Raw genomic sequence first — 15,471 nt, forward strand, 5'->3', positions numbered from 1 at the left:
GCTCGGACAGGAAGCTAAAGATCTAAGGAGACTATTTTTACAAGCACCAGGAAAACAGGCAAACTTCGCTGCTGGAGAGGAGAAAGGAGCGAAACAGAGCAAAGACCACTGGGGCCTCTCACCCACAGCCCCAGTCCCGCTCCAGATCCCAGAGGAGGGCGCCTTCTCCTTCCAGGCTCCCACTCGCAGGATAAGAGACTGTGTCTCCTCCTCCTCCTCCCACCCCCTGACAGCTCCCTCATTTCCCCGACTCCCCCTCCCCTGCAGCCCCGGCCACCTTCAGCCCTCTCCCCGCCACTGTCCGGGGCACGAGAGCCTGCTCGGCCGCCGTACCATGCTCGCCGTGGGGCCGCCCCTCCACCGGCACGGAGACCGTGCGTCTCAGCAGTTTGTTGCGACTGGACTCGCTCCTCCGGTCCCGGATCAGAAGGGGGTGTATCTAGGGGATGCGGGGGTGTGTCAGACCTCACTGGCCCAGGCCGTCCCTCCTCTTTCCCTCCCCCACGAAGGAAGGATGAACCTCCCTCTCCACCGGGCCTGCCCACCTTCGGCCCCTACTCCTGGACACTCTTTAAGTGTCTCGGGATGAGTCGGTTTCTCCTTCTCCTCTCTCTCCAAGTCTCTCTCCCTCCTTTCCCTCCCGTCCCATCCTCCTCTTTCCTCCCTCCATTTCTTTTGAAACACCCTCCGGGAAATTCTCCCGAACCCGACTCAGCTCTTCCTGAAACCCCGCAGGAGTCTGCTACTCTGGTAATCCCCTTTCCCCTTGACCTTCAGTTCCTCCATTCTCCCCGCTTTCCTCCCAACCTCCCACCTCCCTCACCACCTTCCCTCCCTCCGTGCCTGTCACGGGGGTAGCAGAAGCTGCATTTATAATCAGGATCTACAGCTTGTCTCCCTCCCACGGCCCGGCTTTCGGCCAGACTGGGACCCAACCTCCCCGCCCCCCTCAAAGGGCCTGGTCACCTCCCCCACCCTTCATCTCCTTCCCTTGCCCCCCACTCAACCTCTTTCACTTGCCTCCTTCTTTTGAGCCATTCCCTCTCCCAGAGCCTCATCCCCAACTGGAATCCTCCAATCTTCTCCACCCCTACAAGAACCACCCTACCTTGCTAGTCCCTAGCTCCAGGCCCACAGCCCACCTACTTCCAGCCCCCTGTGCCCTACACACTGCTCACCTACCCATCCCACCCCCACACCCTTCCCACTCCAGACTCTGGCCACTTGGGTTGCCCCTCAGCTTTCTGGCCTCCGGTCCCCTGGACTTGTGCCCAGCTCTGTCATTCCTTCATTATCCCACCTCTCAATCCTCACAACAGTCCCCACTCTTATTGGTTCCAGTTCCCCCAGTTGACTCTACAGACCCCAGCCTGGTCAAGACCAGTGACCACTAGTGAATCACTCAAATGCCCCCCAATCCTGAACCACTTCTTCCTTTAAAGTCACCATGTCCTCTCCTAGACACCTGGACTTCACTCTGTGACCTGGAAGCTCTAGCCAGCCTGTCCACACTCTTCCTTGACCCTCAGGTCCCTCCAAACCCTGGTTAACCCCAAACAGTTCTATCCCTGCCTCACCACACCCTCCCCAACAGTGGCAGGAGCACCTCTCACCACCTCACTAGTCTCCAAGGCTACCTCTCTAAAGCTGGTCCCCCAAATCACCCCCACTCCCTGAATCACACCTCTGGGCATCCACCTTTCATATCTGCACCCTCTGTTTCCTCTGATGGGTCCTCCACTGCTGACCCAGTGCCTAGTCAGAACCCATACTCGCTTGACTCTAATGGCCCTGCATGGCCCCCACTTCCCACACTCTGGCTAGTCCCTGCCCTTCTCCCACTCCCACATCTTTAGAAAATGTCCCCTACTTCCAGTTCCCCTCATTCCCCAGGCATCTCCTCCCTTATATTCTTTCCAGATTGGTGTCCCTGGTGAAAGCCCTCCTGGTCTCTCTAAACCCTGACCTCGGGCAACTTCCCAGTCTTCACCACCATCCACACCAAGATTCACTGACTTCTGTCATCTCTCCCAGTACCCTCCGGCCCCCACCAGTCCCGGTTTCCCTCAGTTCCCACTCCTCATATCATAGGGGCAGGCCTGGGAGTGGTGAGGGATGGGTCTTGCTGGGGTGGGGGAAGAACAGGAAAGGGTTCCCGAGGACCACTTGGGAGGTGATCCCTTCAAAGCAATGCCCATTTCTTGCCACCCTTTCTTCAAGCCCTTCAGTTTTCCTTTCCCAGCGTAACCTATCCCACAATGTGGGCAGGGCCACAACAGGAGCCACCCCCAAGTCTTCAGAACCGCATCTCCTCCCCAGTACTGCACGTGGCCCTGAAAGACCCCCTGGCCAAGGTGAGAGGATGCTTGCACTTTTGCACATCGCAATCCAAATCTCAATGGCCACCCTCCTCCGACTGCTTGCAAATGTTTCTCTCTTCTTTGCTTTCTCTGTGTCTCTCACCCCTTCACTAATGAGGATTCTCCTCATCTTTCTCTCCACATTCTCCCATGCTACCCAGAAGTCTTTCCCCAACCTTCCCACTCTGCTCACCTCGTCCTCATCCAGCATGAGAAGCTGGTTCCCCGAGATGATGCAGAACCGTGGGTTCCAACCAGGACGATCATATGGGGAATGAACGTATTGGGTTCGGTGCATAGGGGGTCCCCGTACATCTGGGGGACAGAGACACACAGAAATGGTAAGGGAGGTTCTATGCACTTAGGAGACAGAGGCCCAAAATGGCAAGAAGAGAGTCCACAAAGTAGGAGAATGAGACCCCACCCGCCACAGACGGGGGTGAGGCACATGGTAACTTATTTAAGGGAACAGAAGATACGCCTGTATATCTGGGAGGAAAGAGGGGAGGGGAAATCACATCACATGGGGGCTCTGTAAACTGCAGGAAAGAAATACAGACGGGCGGTTCAGGGAGGGGGATTATATCATGACAGAGAGGGTGCACATTCAGAGGCAGAGAAAGGTGGCGGTGCTCTTCATCCATACCCAAAACATGAAAAGATGGAGGGTACAGCAGAACCGGCAGAAGAGAAGTACACAGAGATGGTGGTGGCAGGGGACTGGGAGGAGGGAGGGCATCCAAATAACTGAAGAAGACAAGGACTTGGAGGGAAGGTGGTTCCCCCAGCTGTAAGAGAGTGAGAGGAAAAAGCTACACAGCTGTGGGAAAGAAGGATGGGGCCGGGGGTGTAGGAACATTTGGGCATGAAATTCTGAGAGCTAAACATCTGGAAAAGAGAGGAAGTGAGGGAGCTTACCTGTTCACAAAGTCCTCTCCTCCTGCCTCTCCTCTATTCTCATCTCCCTCCTCCTCTAGCCCAACCCTGATCAACTCTGGGGAAAGTTCTGGTTCTTCTGGTGGTAGGGGGAAGATAGGTCTTGTCAACACCTGGCTCTGGGAGGGGCTGGAGAGTGAGGAGGTAGGAAACATGACTTTGTTTGAATGAACAGAGACTGAATTGATCTCTTCTCCCACTCCATGCCCAGAGATCAAAGATTCGATACTGCCCCCTCTCTTCACCTAGTCTCCATGGACAGGATGGAAGCCAGATCCACATGTGAGGAACCTCTCCAAGGCACAGTGAGGAGCTTGGGGAAGAAAGAGAGGAAGGAAAAACGGAAGATCCAGACCTGGGACGGAAGGGGTTCCTCCAAAAGCTCAAGCTGGGGATGGGGACAAACAGTAGACCAAGCGTTGCCCATGCTCGGAGATGCCCCCAGGGGCATCTTACCCAACTTAGCTCTTCTTCCCATGCCCCTACCCCTGCCAACTGTCTCCTTTAAATCCCAGTGCCACACACCATCAAAGGGACACAGGGAACAAGCACTATGGAAGACAGAAAGAAATCAAATTGGTAACATCAAAGTTGTAGAAAATAAGTTTAAGGTATCACAGTGAGAAACAATTTAGAAGAAGAAAAATCTAATTCTGTCACCTTTACAAGATAATTAATCATGGGTATAGTGCAGGAAAAGAACTGGTCGTTAAGCTTCATTCTAATACCCTGAGTAGGAAAGTTTTGAAAAATCTAGCCCCTTTCTGTCTACAAACATGTTCTTCAAATTTACCCAACCTGCAGATCAGAGTCAGAGATGAACCCCTAGAATACAGATATTTAGAAAACCCAATACTTTAAGACTTTCACTATCTCAATGCCATCCCAGAGATTCTATCTGATACCCTCTAGATACAGAGATCATCAGTTCCTAGGCTCTGAGACTGCACGCACCGCAGGCAACATGCCCACTGCACTCAGACTCTGAGGACTCCCAGAGGAGAAATCTGTTGATACATCTAATCATTCCGGGAGGGGCTGGTTCAGGCTGTGGCCACAGGGAGACAGGTTAGAGTTCAGGGGACACCTTCCTCCTGGGAGCAAGGAAGGCCGCAGGGAACTTAGCTTAGAAGCAACTCTGGAAACACACACCCCACACACACATATTGTCTAGACTTAAGTAAGGATGATTCTGGGAGGCAGATGCAAGAGACAGACAAACACAGCTGAGAAAACGGAAAATTTTACTAGGAAAAGAAGTCCCACAAGGCTCAGATGGGGATGTCTTCTAGGTCCCGTTCCAACCATCAAAACCTGCATCTTTGCACCCAAATCTCCAACACCCCAGGAAGTAGAGGAGACAAGAAAAGAGGAATGGGTGGTAAGAGCTGAGGTGTTAGGGGAAAGCGGGTAGGCACAGACTTGCAGTGACAAGACAGGGAATGGGGTAGGGATAGAGGACGGGCTGTGGGACAAATCATAGGGATGGATCAAGAGAAAAGAAGGCAGAAATGAGAGTAAATCCCTAGGGACAAGGGAATATACCAGAAGAGCCCAAGTGGACATGGGGCAGAAGAAATGAGGTGCACCTATCAGGGGTACTAAGACAAGGGGGTCATGAAGGACAGGTGAAGACGTGGTAGAGATATAAGGGAGCTACCAGATAGAAGAGAGGGAGAGAGAATGGACCAAAGAAAGAACTGATATAAGGGAAGCACAGAAGGGGGACTCATATAAGGAACGGACACCATATGGGGGGAAAGATATAGGTGATGGACACCAGAGGAGGGAGGGAGAATGGTAATAGGGATTGGTGGTGGGGGAGGGGGGTAAAAAGTGGTGAAGTGAAGGGGGCGGATAGGACCCCAGGGGTTACATTTCACTGGTCAAAGGCCTTAAGGAGGGTCAGAGTCTGGGGCAGGGTCCTAACCTGCCCTCTACTTCCATCACTCAGTCTTACTTCTATTGCCCCCTCCCCCCTTCAATAAACACACACATAATTTGGCCCTCCCCCTGCCCTGGTCTCTCCTCCCCCAGCCCATTCCCTCTCTCCTCTCTTCCCTCCATCTGGACCCTCCATTCCCCCCACCCCCCACTGCCTCCCTCTCTCTCCATCTGGCCCCTTCTTCTCTCCCTCCATCCTCTTCTCTTTTTCAACCCCCTACCATTCTCTGAGCCCCTTCACCGTATTCTACCCCCCCATCTTCTTTGCTTCTCTTTTCACCCCTATGTTTTCATTGCCCCCTCCTAGCCCCTCTCTTAAGACTGTCCTTCTATTTCCTTAATATTTTCCTCATCTCTCAGCTCCCACCTCCAAATTATTTCTGCACCTCTTCCCCCAACCCTATCCCTCTATCTTCCTACCCTTTCTGGCAATCTCTTTCCCCTTCATCATTTTCCCCTCAGCCCCCTTCAAAGCCTGTTTCCTGGCCCCTCCGGCCCCTATCTACCCCTATCTTCTGGCCTCCAATCCCTCCTTCCCCATCGCTCCCATTCCTGCCTTCCCGGTCCTCCTCTCTCTCCCTCCATTTCAGCTGCTCCCCTCCCTGGCCCCGGCTCTGCTCCCCCCCCACCCCTGCCCCTCCCCCTCTTGCCCCCCCCCAACTGGCCCTCCCCCTCCCCTCCCCACCGTACCTCTGAAGGGGGCATAGGACATCGCGGGGATGCTCCCCCGATGGATGGAGGCGCGAGACCTGCTCATCAGGCCTGGGGGGGAGGGGGCGGGGGGGGGACGGGGGAGAAAGAGAAGAGAGAAAGAGGGGGAGAGAGAGGGGGAGAAGGAGGAGGAGGTGGAGGAGGAGGAGGAGGAGAGAGGAGGAGAGAGGAGCGGAGAGGAGCGGAGAGGAGGAGAGAGGAGGAGGAGGAGGAGAATAGGAGCCAACGGCAGCAGCGGCAGCCGGGAGAGAGAGAGAGAGAGAGAGAGAGAGGGGGGCGGGGGAGCGAGCGAGAGAGGAGAAAGCTGGAGGAGGAGGAGAGAGAGACTCTGCAGCCCCCACCCCTACTCAGTGAGAACTAGGGAGAGAGACCCCTGACTCAAAAACACACCAGACTGAGAGGGCAGTTCTAAAGATGTAGACCTCAGATCATGAGACTGAAGAGACCCCAGACCCACAAAGAAAGATACCTTGCTGCCCACCCTGGGGGTGGGGGGTTAATCCGAGGCACAAACCCAAAATCTAGAGGAAAAGAGACCCTAATCTCAGAAAAAAAAAAAAAAAAAAAAAGACCCCAGATCCCCCATTGAGAGAAGGGTCAGAGGTCAAAATATGAGTGTCCAGTTTCAAAAAGGTTCTCCACAGCCACAGAAATCTTAGACTCCAGAATCAGATGGTGATTTCAGGAACCAAGATCAGAGACCTAGAGTCAAAGAACACGATGAGATCCAGATTTAGAAAAAACCCAGACCTAGAATTAGCTCTTAGAGGACTCAGATCCAGAGAGAGATACCAGACCCCAGACTTACATCTCAGAGAAAAGAAACTGCAGACTCAGAGACTGATAAGTCAAGAGATAGAGAAACTCCAGACCTGGGGGTTGAGGATGGGGAGAAGGGAGAGGGACAGGGAGAGACACTCATGTAGCTCAGAGATGTAGAATGCAGAGACCCAAACTCATAAAGAAGACTTTGAAAGACCTCAGAGAGAGACGGAGGTCACAGAAACTCCCAAAACAAAAAGGAAACTCGGTCCCGAGAAAGATCCCACTGCAAATACTGAAAGGCCCTACAGAGATCTAGCTGAGAAACAAACTCCAAACCCAAAGACAGATCTCAGGGCGACCCCATCCCCAGAGACACAGGTATGAGAGAACTCTGATAAAACGCCCAGTCACGCCCACCCAGCAGACCAGAGACCCCAAACCTTGAAAGGAGGGGGAATACTGGGTAGGGGGAGTGGCAAGAGCCTTTTCTCTGCTGCCTCCTCCCACCTCTCTCTCCTCTCATTGGCCCCTCTCTCCATTTTTGGGTCACTGAATGTGCTTGGGCCCCAGGGAAGTTATGTAGGACAGGTCCTGGCTCCTAGGGGGATGGGTTAAGGGAAGGAGACCCAAGACTCAGAGGTATACCAGTCCTGGAGAGTTAAATAGGAGGTGGGTAAGGGACAAAAGGACCATCACTACTTCCTGGTGTCCTCCACATCCCCAACCTGAAGCCATCTCTCTCCCCTCTCCCCTCCCCCTCCATTCACGAGTCTGTCTCGACCTTTGGGGTTTCAATTAAGAAGGCTGAATTGCCCTCAGCCCCATTTTCATCACTCTCTATCCCATTTACAGGGTCTCACTCTGTCCTTTTAAAATGCATCTTTCCCCACCTAGCCATCGTCTTGCTGTGCCCATCTCTGCCTAATCACTATCCCCTGCCCAGGGACAGCTGGCTTCTCAAATTATCCTTGTTCATTACCCAACCTAGGCATATGTCAGTCCTAACCAAAGAGGCAGGGGGCGCTCTCTTTACCCCCTGAGGTTCAATCTTCTCAGACCCTCCCACTCCTCAAGGTCTCGGGAACAGTGTAGGGGCTGTAACTGGGTACATTCTGGGGTTTAAGTATGATTCCCCACTCCACAACCCGTCGCATCGAGTCAGCGGGGTCTGCAGCACCCCCCCCTTTCTAGCTCCAGCTCTCTCATCACGTGGCCTGCGGGGCTGGCCTGCGATTGGCCTCTTGGCGCAGCTCATTGAGGTACAGCTGCCGGAGGGAGACCGGCCCCCTCACGTGACAGTGGAACGCCGCTGCGGCTCTCCTCAGCCGGCAATTGGCCGTTTCCGGTTTACACGGAAACAAGAGTGCCATTTCCGTGCACGTCCGCAGATTCGGCTCTCGATTGGCTAAATTCCCTTTCGCTCCTCCCCCGACGGGAGGCGGGGCAAACTGGCCCATGTGAGGGCCAGGATTGGCTGGCTCTGGAGGTTCGCGGGCCTGCTTCTACTGTCACGTGGTATGTGCTGTTTTCTTATCACGTGGGTGCTGCCCAGGTAAGAAGAGGCCGCTCTTCCTATGTTTGGGGTCCCTTCTCGGCCTTACGTGCGGTTTTTGATATTCATCCCTACTCAACCACAGTAGGCTGCATGAGGGGGGTGCGGGCTCCCGCAATCCTGCTCGGCGGAGGGGTGAGTGGCCGGCCCCGCCCCTTCCGGTTCCCGAAGCCTCGACCACCACCCGCACCCAAAAATCCTAGAGGTTGGCTCCTGAGGAGGGGGTGAAAACCGAGTCCGCCTTGATTTCCCAAGTTTCTCTCCCAGCTTCAGGGACCTTTCCCTTCGGGGTGCAGAAGAGGGAAAGCAGAGCCTGTCTTTATCCAAGGGTTCCCGAGATGCAATTTCCTCGGGTATTTGCGGGGTGACACCCTATTCATTTCGTGCTCTCAGGCCGCTCTGCTCCTGTCGCTTCTTTGGATGCCGGCGCTGCTGCCTGTGGCCTCCCGCCTTCTCTTGCTTCCCCGAGCTCTGCTGTCCATGGCTTCAGGAAGCCCCCCGTCCCAGCCCTCGCCCGCCTCGACCTCCGGCTATGTTCCCGGCTCGGTCTCTGCAGCCTTTGTCACCTGCCCCAACGAGAAGGTCGCCAAGGAGATCGCCAGGTGGGGACCTCAGTGTGGAGCGAGGAAGGAGGATCATGACGGGAGAGAGTTGGGGGTGGGAGAGAAGAGTGCACTCCTCAGCTTCCTGCCCGAGGAACCCTGGCTCTGGGCTGCCAGTGCAAAACTCCGGGTCATGGGGCCTTCTTAATGGGGCTTTCTCTTCACCTTCAGGGCTGTGGTGGAGAAGCGCCTGGCAGCCTGCGTTAACCTCATCCCTCAGATTACATCCATGTGAGTCATAGGAGTTGGGGGGTTAACCTAACTCTAGGGGCTGATTGGCAGTGCTTTTCCTTGAGGGCAATCTTTGCTCCCTCAACACTCTCTCCCTGACCTTTTCAGCTATGAGTGGAAAGGAAAGATTGAGGAGGACAGTGAGGTGCTGATGGTGAGAAACATTTCCCCATCCAATGAAACCTCAATTCCCTGACCCTGTTCCCTCATCTGAGATCCTGAAATCAACCCCACTCCTCGATTCAGTCATGTTTGTCTTTGCTTCTTAGATGATTAAAACCCAAAGTTCCTTGGTTCCAGCTTTGACAGATTTTGTTCGGTGAGAACTTTGACATGGGTAGCAGTGAGGGTGTGGGGTGGCACCTGCTGGGCAGTCTGAGGGGGTAGGCTCCTTTAGGTAGATCTTTGAGTGATCCCCCCATGTTTTCACAGTTCTGTGCACCCTTACGAAGTGGCTGAGGTGATTGCATTGCCTGTGGAGCAGGGGAACTCCCCATACCTGCACTGGGTACGCCAGGTTACAGAGTCCATTTCCGACTCCAGCACAGTCCCACCGTGATGAGCCCTGTTTCTGCCATGTTCCCTTTGTATACTTCAGTGCCCTCTGACTTGCAGGTGATGACTGGGCCCCTAATAAATCCTGTCTTTGGTTTTCTCTGCCTTTTGCCTTTTTCCTTGTCATGTATGTGAATTTGGTTGAGAAGATTAGAAGTGCTTCTAGTCCCTGTGTTCTTCCAGAATGACCCAGGGCTTCTAGATTTGTTTATTTACCTTTATTTCAATCATACAGTCTGGGATCCTTTATCATCCCCCCCCAGTCTCCGTCCCCAGGGGTTAAATAATTTTAAAAATATTTAAAAAGCTGTAACAAAATAACATCAAAGGAAATGGGAAGAGGGATGGGGGAAGGGTCAGGAATCAGGAGGGGAGTAGAGAAGAGAGAGCCTCTTCCCCAACCCCCCACCTGGATTCCAGCCTGGGCAGTAGAGAGAACTACCCCCCTACTTCCCCAGGTACATCCCAGCTGTAGGTGAGGTCAGAGGTCAGGGTATGAAAGTGCCGGTGTGTGTGAATGGGGAGGTAGGCAGAGGCAGGCTATTCAGAAGATGCCCCCACCTCCCCACTCAACCAGGTACTGCACAGAACCATCAGGCCGTACTCTCCGAGCAAGGACCCGAACAGGGTCCCCTCGGGACAGGTAGCCAACCCCACCTCGGACTCCTCCCCCAGTCCCAGGAGACAAACTACGGCACAGGGGAGAAGAGGGTGCTGAGCGTCTAGGAAGACCTGGGGAGGGGGCTGGGACTGAGGAAGATGAGGCAGTCATCGAGTGGGGGGCACTTTTAGGGATGTCTGTGGGGAAACCAATGTGAAGTTCCAGGGGTGACCTAGGAAGAGAAGGCAATTGTGAGTCCAGATGCAGATAAGGACTGACTAAAAATGGAGCTCACATGTGGATCAGAGGCACAGAGAAATGAGGTTAGAGACTGAAGAACTTAAGAGCACAGACGTGAAGAGGGGTGGCACAGGTAAAGTGGAAGAATCTCACCTGTCTGGGGGTTCACCATCCCCAGAGGTCCCTGCGGTGCTGGCAGAGGGGTGGAAGGAAGCGAACATCCGGATGGGACTGCTGGGGTTGGGGAGGGGGAAAGTCAGGACCTGAAGCAGGGGAACAGGACCCTCTCCCACTGAGAAGAGCAGAGCTCAAACAGCCCCAAGGAATCCCCATCCCCAGAATACTAGGGATCAGACATTGGTACTGGAAGTCTCTCTAGGATAAGAAGTGAGTAGCCAAGGGGGAGATGGAAAATAATTCTGGGTAAGAAAGTCCAGAGGATGTAGACAATGGGAGGAGAAATTCCAGGGGTACATAACTGGTTGGAGGATGAAGGAGCACTGACCTGGGCAGGCAGCGGGCGTCTGTGGGCCGGAAGTTGTAGCCGCTGCTGCCCTGGTAACTCTGGTTAGGGCTGGAGGGTGGTGGAGACACTGAGGCCTAGAAGAAGGAGCAAAGGACTGAGAGATAATCCTTGATTCCTTCCCACACCACCATTTGGCTCCATGGGGATCCCCCTGCCCCTGTACCTGCAGTGCCCTCTGCAGACGAGCCCGCTCCCTTTGCTCCTGGGGCTCGGGCTGATTGCGCACTGCTGAGGGTGGCCCCAGCTCCTCCATTTTCCCCTTCTGCCTCCTCCTCAGGGGCTCTGGCTCCGGCCTCCGGCGCTTCCCCAGGGGACGTGAGACCCCTCCCCCAGGGCCCTGCCCTGAAGGGAAGCTGTAAGAGGCCTCCTTATCCCCCCAGCCCCCTCCCGGACACCCCAAAGACCTCCCCATCTCCATACGTATGCCTCCCCCATTAATACCCTGAGAATTTCCCCATCCTCCCTGGACCAGTGACCTGGTGGGGGCTCCATCTCCAGTAAGGGGCTCCACAGGGGGAGGGATCCGAGCATGGAGACCAAACAAGCATTTCCTCTTCTTAATCTCCCTCCCTGAAATGAAACTGGGGTGAGGAGAGAAATGATACAGGGTCAGTGCAGTAATACAGGGCCCCTCTGATGCCATTACTCAGTCCTTTCAGAGATGACCTTCCCAGATGGCTTGCAGCCCCTTCCCTCCCAGTCTTCCATATCTGCATCTTTTTCTGAGCCGCCCTCCAACTCACCGGTCCTTGTGGCTGTTGAGAGCAGAGAGGAGTTTGGAAGAACGTTCTCCCTTGGGAGTGTCTGAGAGCTGGGGAAGGGGAAAGAAAACGGGGTCAGGGGAGCAGTGGTCCCTCTCCCTTCCCTCCTTCTTTATACTTCTCTGTTCCACCCTCACCCCCAAAGCTTCATCACTCCTTACCTCGCCGAGGAGCAAACTGTCCCAATTCTCAGAGGTGAAGGGGAGGATCTCACGGTCAAAATCAAAGTATTTTTTCTTACAGCAAACGCTGAGGTGATAGAGGACAAGATGGGCCACATCCACCCTGGAGAAATATTGAGTTGTCAAGGTTGTGGCAGCATTACAAAAGCCTAGAGAGTTCTGAGGTGGGAAGTTTGGGCACATAGGGTGAAATCCTGGGGGTGCTGAGAGAGGATCTATGCTGAGGTCATGCCAGCTCACCAGCGAAGCTGTAGCCTCCTGACCTTCTCAGGGCCCCCCCGACACACACAGCATTCGAACTCATAGAACCTGGAAGTGGGCAAGAGGGAGAGAGAGTACACACCTTATACAAAGAAACGATACCAGGCTACGGAGGACTCACCAGCAAGGATGGGGCGCGCAGGGGAGGCAAGCTTCGGAGGCCGGGGCTCTGAGGCGGCGTGGGGGACTGTGGGGAGCAGAGCCAGAGGGCTCCGTCTCACCTGTCCCCGTAGAGGAGGGGCTTGCTCAGACACTGGGTGCAGGCCTCATGGAACCACTGCAGGCAGCTCCGGCACTGCAGCATTTTCAGGTTCCACCTGCGAGGCAGCACAGGACGAGTGACCCCCAGACACTGTCCCCACCCGAATGGCCCCAGCCCTCTTCAGCACTCCCCTCGTCCTGTTCTTTCTCCTCCATTCCCTGGGATCCCTTCCCCCACTCCATCAGTCATTCCCTAACCCCTGCCGCCCCCCAGTCGTCATTACTCACTCCCCAGGGCCACCACAGTAACAGTAGCTCTGCTGCCGGTTGCTCAGATGTCCAGCATCCCAGTCTAGCCCCTTTAGTCCATATGGCAGGGACAGCTTCATGCCCAGCATGGCCCGGGCATAGGGGCCCTTCTTCAGTGCACCCCCCCTCTGCAGAGAGGGAACAGGCAAGCTGCCTCAGGGGAGGGAGGGGCGGAAAGGCTTGGGAGAGGCTGTGGATGGGAGGCTCCCACAGGAAAGTGATTTACCTTGGTGGCAATGGCGAAGACACACTGGCGGCAGACCCAGGATGTGCCCTCTCCTTCTCCAGGGGCTGGGGCCCTTGGAACGTGGCAGTCCTGGTGATAAGCTTAATAACAATAATATTGATGGTAGGCCACTTACTGCACTGCATACCTGTGTGTGCTAGCCACTGGGATAGGAGGAGTCTTGGCCACCTCATTTCATCCTTGACCATGATCGGGCTGTAGTGGGTGAATTACCCTTATTTTACAGGTGAGGGGACAGGCTCCTAGGGGTTTGGGGATTTGCCCAAGGTCTTACAGTTAGAAAAGGGTGTATCTGAACCATCCTGTCTACAAAGCTCACACCTCCCCATTCCATGGCTGTTTCTCCCTGTGCTCGAAGGGAGTGAGGTTACAGAGTTGAGACTGGCTGGAGCAGTGGCTTGGGGACTCAGCCAGGACAGGTGGCATGAGGACCAGTGGTGGAAGGAAGACTTGAGAGGCAGCCTGGAAGGCTTAGGGCAAGCTAGACCATTCAAGTGTCCCGCCCTCTCACCGTGGCGACACTTCTCACAGCTGACCAGCCGGTTCCCAGGGACCACAGTCTCAGAGCGACAGACACAGCAGAGAAGTTCCTCCCCGGGGAGGGCAGCTGTGGGGGAACACAGTGTTGCGGGGCCTGTCCTTAGGCCCCCTTTCCATCCCCCATGCCAGGTTTCTGCTTTCCATGGCATGCACACGCTTGGGCCTCTAGGGTCTCACCGGGGCTAATGTCTTTCCATAGAACCAGAAACTGGGAATCGTCCTCAAACTGGACCAGACAGACCTCCCGAGCACTGTCCACCTGGAATGGATGAGCACACGGGATGAAACAGGAATCAGAACTACATAAGGAGAACGGGGGAAAGGTAACAGGTCAGAGGTCAAATGCCTTACCTTCTTGATGGTCCCCAAGTATAGCAGCCCATCCGTCCACCTGGCCAGCACATCTTGACCCTCCCAAAGCCGAGGCCTGGGGCCTGAGGTGGAAGCAGGGGAGGCTGGGTCCCAAAGTGGGGGGGCACCAGAGCGGCTCAGCCGGGGGGGCTGTGCCATTGCATCCTGGGGGGGCCTAGCCAGAAGTGGGATGGGAGAAGGTTATGAATGTTGAGAAACTCCCCATTTTTCTTTGCCTCAAGGATTCAAGCAGCTGTGCTCCCAGTCTCCAAATCTGAGACACCTGGATAGGAAACCACACAGCACCCCTCCCAAGCTTCTTGACTCCTGCTTTTCCAACTCTGGTGACTGGCTCTCCTCTCCCTAACACCCCCCACCCCCCAACCTAGTTCTCTAGTTTCCCAGCTTCCAGAACTCCCCTGGGATACTATATCCTGGCCTCGAGGTTTTAGGAGAAATGATGGTTGCAGAAGCAAAGGTTACCACTCAGTTTCTGCTGTCACCTCCTCCTCTTCAGAGGTGTCATAATTGGGGTGCTCTGCTACCCAGATATGTGTTTTGGGAGCTTTTCTGGAAATGTTTTCCAGAATAGAAACGGCTGCCTCCCCGAGCCCGCGTGTCTCATTCAGAACAATCATCCTGACGCCAGGTTATGTCAGGTCACCCTCAAATACGGGGCTCCCTGCCCCCGGGTTAGATAACTTCCCTGAGTGCCCCGGGAGGGGGGCGTGTCCCAGTCCCGGTCTCTACTCCCCATGACGGCGAGTCCGAGAGGGGACTTGAGTCGGCCCAGCCCGAACCGATGCCTGGGCGGCGAGGCTCTCCCGCCCGCGCCCTGCGCGCCGACCCCCGGCTCCCTGCCCCCCCACGGGCGCCTCCCGCCGCCTCCTTACCAGTGACAGCTGGGGCCGCCGGGAGCCGGGCAGAGGCAGACGTGGGAGATCGAGGCGAACCCCCCGCGCGGGGAGGGCACGTCTGGGCGTCGGAGGGCGGGCAGGCAAGGGCCGGGGGGTCCCCAGGCCCAGCCCCTCCGTCCCGGCAGCTCTGGGGCGTATGACGCAGCAGCCAAAGCAGCGGCAGCGGCAGGAGGAGGCGGCGGGGGGAAGGAGGGGAGGGGAGGGGAGGGACAAACCGGCTCGGGGGGGAGGGTGGTGGGAGGGGAGGACTGGGGGGAAGGAGGAGCCGGTGGGGGGGCGGGCACCACCTCACCCCACCTCCCTCACCTCCAAAGCGCCTGGAGGGCGCCGAGAGAGTGAGTGGTGGCCTCTCCGCGGCTGGGGCGGGTGGAAAGTCAAGACCCGGAGGGAGAAGGAATTCCCGCAGCCCCTTCCTCGGAGGGAGACCCGCCCTCGGGGCAGGAGGGAATCCCCCCTTCCCGGCAGCAGGCCTCCAGCCTGGCCCCCGCCCCATGCCACATCCGTTAACTGCCCCCCCAACCTCCATGGTCACTCCAAGTCCCGCCCCCCGGCCCCAGTTCACGACCCCGCCCTCCATTCACCCTTCCCGTCGCCCCCACCACGCCCTCCTCCCTGGAGTGCCCCGCCCTCCTCCCGCCTTTGCCCCCGGCCCCGCCCTCCCCATGGCAAGTTCCCCCCC

The 15,471-nt window shown here is 55.9% G+C and overlaps 3 protein-coding genes across 11 annotated transcripts in view; 1 reads left to right on the plus strand and 2 right to left on the minus strand.

Moving 5' to 3' along the window:
- The window catches only part of SYNGAP1 (synaptic Ras GTPase activating protein 1), a 32,070-nt gene extending 26,073 nt beyond the window's left edge, over positions 1 to 5,997 (minus strand). For both annotated transcript variants that reach the window (XM_040644751.1, XM_040644752.1), the window contains exons 1-3: positions 5,931 to 5,997; positions 2,554 to 2,675; positions 334 to 439 (exon numbers count right to left, since the gene is read on the minus strand). In XM_040644751.1, the coding sequence (XP_040500685.1) occupies positions 334 to 439; positions 2,554 to 2,675; positions 5,931 to 5,997 (295 nt within the window). The remainder of the gene's footprint in view (positions 1 to 333; positions 440 to 2,553; positions 2,676 to 5,930) is intronic.
- Positions 5,998 to 8,114: 2,117 nt separating this feature from the next.
- Positions 8,115 to 9,761, plus strand: CUTA (cutA divalent cation tolerance homolog). Of its 4 annotated transcripts, XM_008693424.2 has the most exons (7): positions 8,250 to 8,268; positions 8,354 to 8,403; positions 8,662 to 8,870; positions 9,042 to 9,101; positions 9,210 to 9,255; positions 9,371 to 9,420; positions 9,534 to 9,761. In XM_008693424.2, exons 2-7 carry the CDS (start codon positions 8,362 to 8,364, stop codon positions 9,658 to 9,660), a joined length of 534 nt encoding a protein of 177 aa, XP_008691646.1. In that variant the 5' UTR covers positions 8,250 to 8,268; positions 8,354 to 8,361; the 3' UTR covers positions 9,661 to 9,761. The 4 variants fall into 4 exon arrangements, with proteins under 4 accessions (XP_040500693.1, XP_040500692.1, XP_008691646.1 ...); XM_040644759.1 differs by lacking the exons at positions 8,250 to 8,268; positions 8,354 to 8,403 and adding an exon at positions 8,115 to 8,231; XM_040644758.1 differs by lacking the exon at positions 8,354 to 8,403 and having other exon boundaries at positions 8,139 to 8,268.
- A 98-nt stretch (positions 9,762 to 9,859) lies between these two features.
- PHF1 (PHD finger protein 1) lies at positions 9,860 to 14,964 on the minus strand. Of its 5 annotated transcripts, none has more exons than XM_040644754.1 (15): positions 14,769 to 14,962; positions 13,876 to 14,050; positions 13,702 to 13,783; positions 13,496 to 13,591; positions 12,964 to 13,064; positions 12,717 to 12,865; positions 12,449 to 12,544; positions 12,207 to 12,275; positions 11,946 to 12,069; positions 11,767 to 11,834; positions 11,500 to 11,604; positions 11,187 to 11,376; positions 11,003 to 11,097; positions 10,651 to 10,728; positions 9,860 to 10,489 (listed from the first exon to the last, which is right to left on the minus strand). In XM_040644754.1, the coding sequence occupies exons 2-15, from the start codon at positions 14,032 to 14,034 to the stop codon at positions 10,201 to 10,203; spliced, it is 1,701 nt and encodes a 566-aa protein (XP_040500688.1). In that variant the 5' UTR covers positions 14,035 to 14,050; positions 14,769 to 14,962; the 3' UTR covers positions 9,860 to 10,200. The 5 variants fall into 5 exon arrangements, with proteins under 5 accessions (XP_040500688.1, XP_040500687.1, XP_040500689.1 ...); XM_040644753.1 differs by having other exon boundaries at positions 10,651 to 10,731; positions 14,769 to 14,961; XM_040644755.1 differs by lacking the exon at positions 10,651 to 10,728 and having other exon boundaries at positions 14,769 to 14,963.
- Between the last annotated feature and the right edge of the window lie 507 nt (positions 14,965 to 15,471).

This window comes from Ursus maritimus, unplaced genomic scaffold, assembly GCF_017311325.1.
Source record: "Ursus maritimus isolate PB19 unplaced genomic scaffold, ASM1731132v1 scaffold_30, whole genome shotgun sequence".
In the NCBI taxonomy this organism is placed as follows: domain Eukaryota; kingdom Metazoa; phylum Chordata; class Mammalia; order Carnivora; family Ursidae; genus Ursus; species Ursus maritimus.

Bases quoted from the DNA above. Each gene is read 5' to 3' on its own strand.
- CUTA (XM_008693424.2), top strand. From the start codon at position 8,362: ATGAGGGGGGTGCGGGCTCCCGCAATCCTGCTCGGCGGAGGG. The intron at 8,404-8,661 runs GTGAGTGGCCGG...TCGTGCTCTCAG, and splicing joins CAATCCTGCTCGGCGGAGGG to GCCGCTCTGCTCCTGTCGCT. The intron at 9,421-9,533 runs GTGAGAACTTTG...ATGTTTTCACAG, and splicing joins GCTTTGACAGATTTTGTTCG to TTCTGTGCACCCTTACGAAG.
- PHF1 (XM_040644753.1), bottom strand. From the start codon at position 14,034: ATGGCACAGCCCCCCCGGCTGAGCCGCTCTGGTGCCCCCCCACTTTGG. The intron at 13,784-13,875 runs GTAAGGCATTTG...CATCCATTCCAG, and splicing joins ACTTGGGGACCATCAAGAAG to GTGGACAGTGCTCGGGAGGT. The intron at 13,065-13,495 runs GTGAGAGGGCGG...ATTGTTATTAAG, and splicing joins CTGTGAGAAGTGTCGCCACG to CTTATCACCAGGACTGCCAC.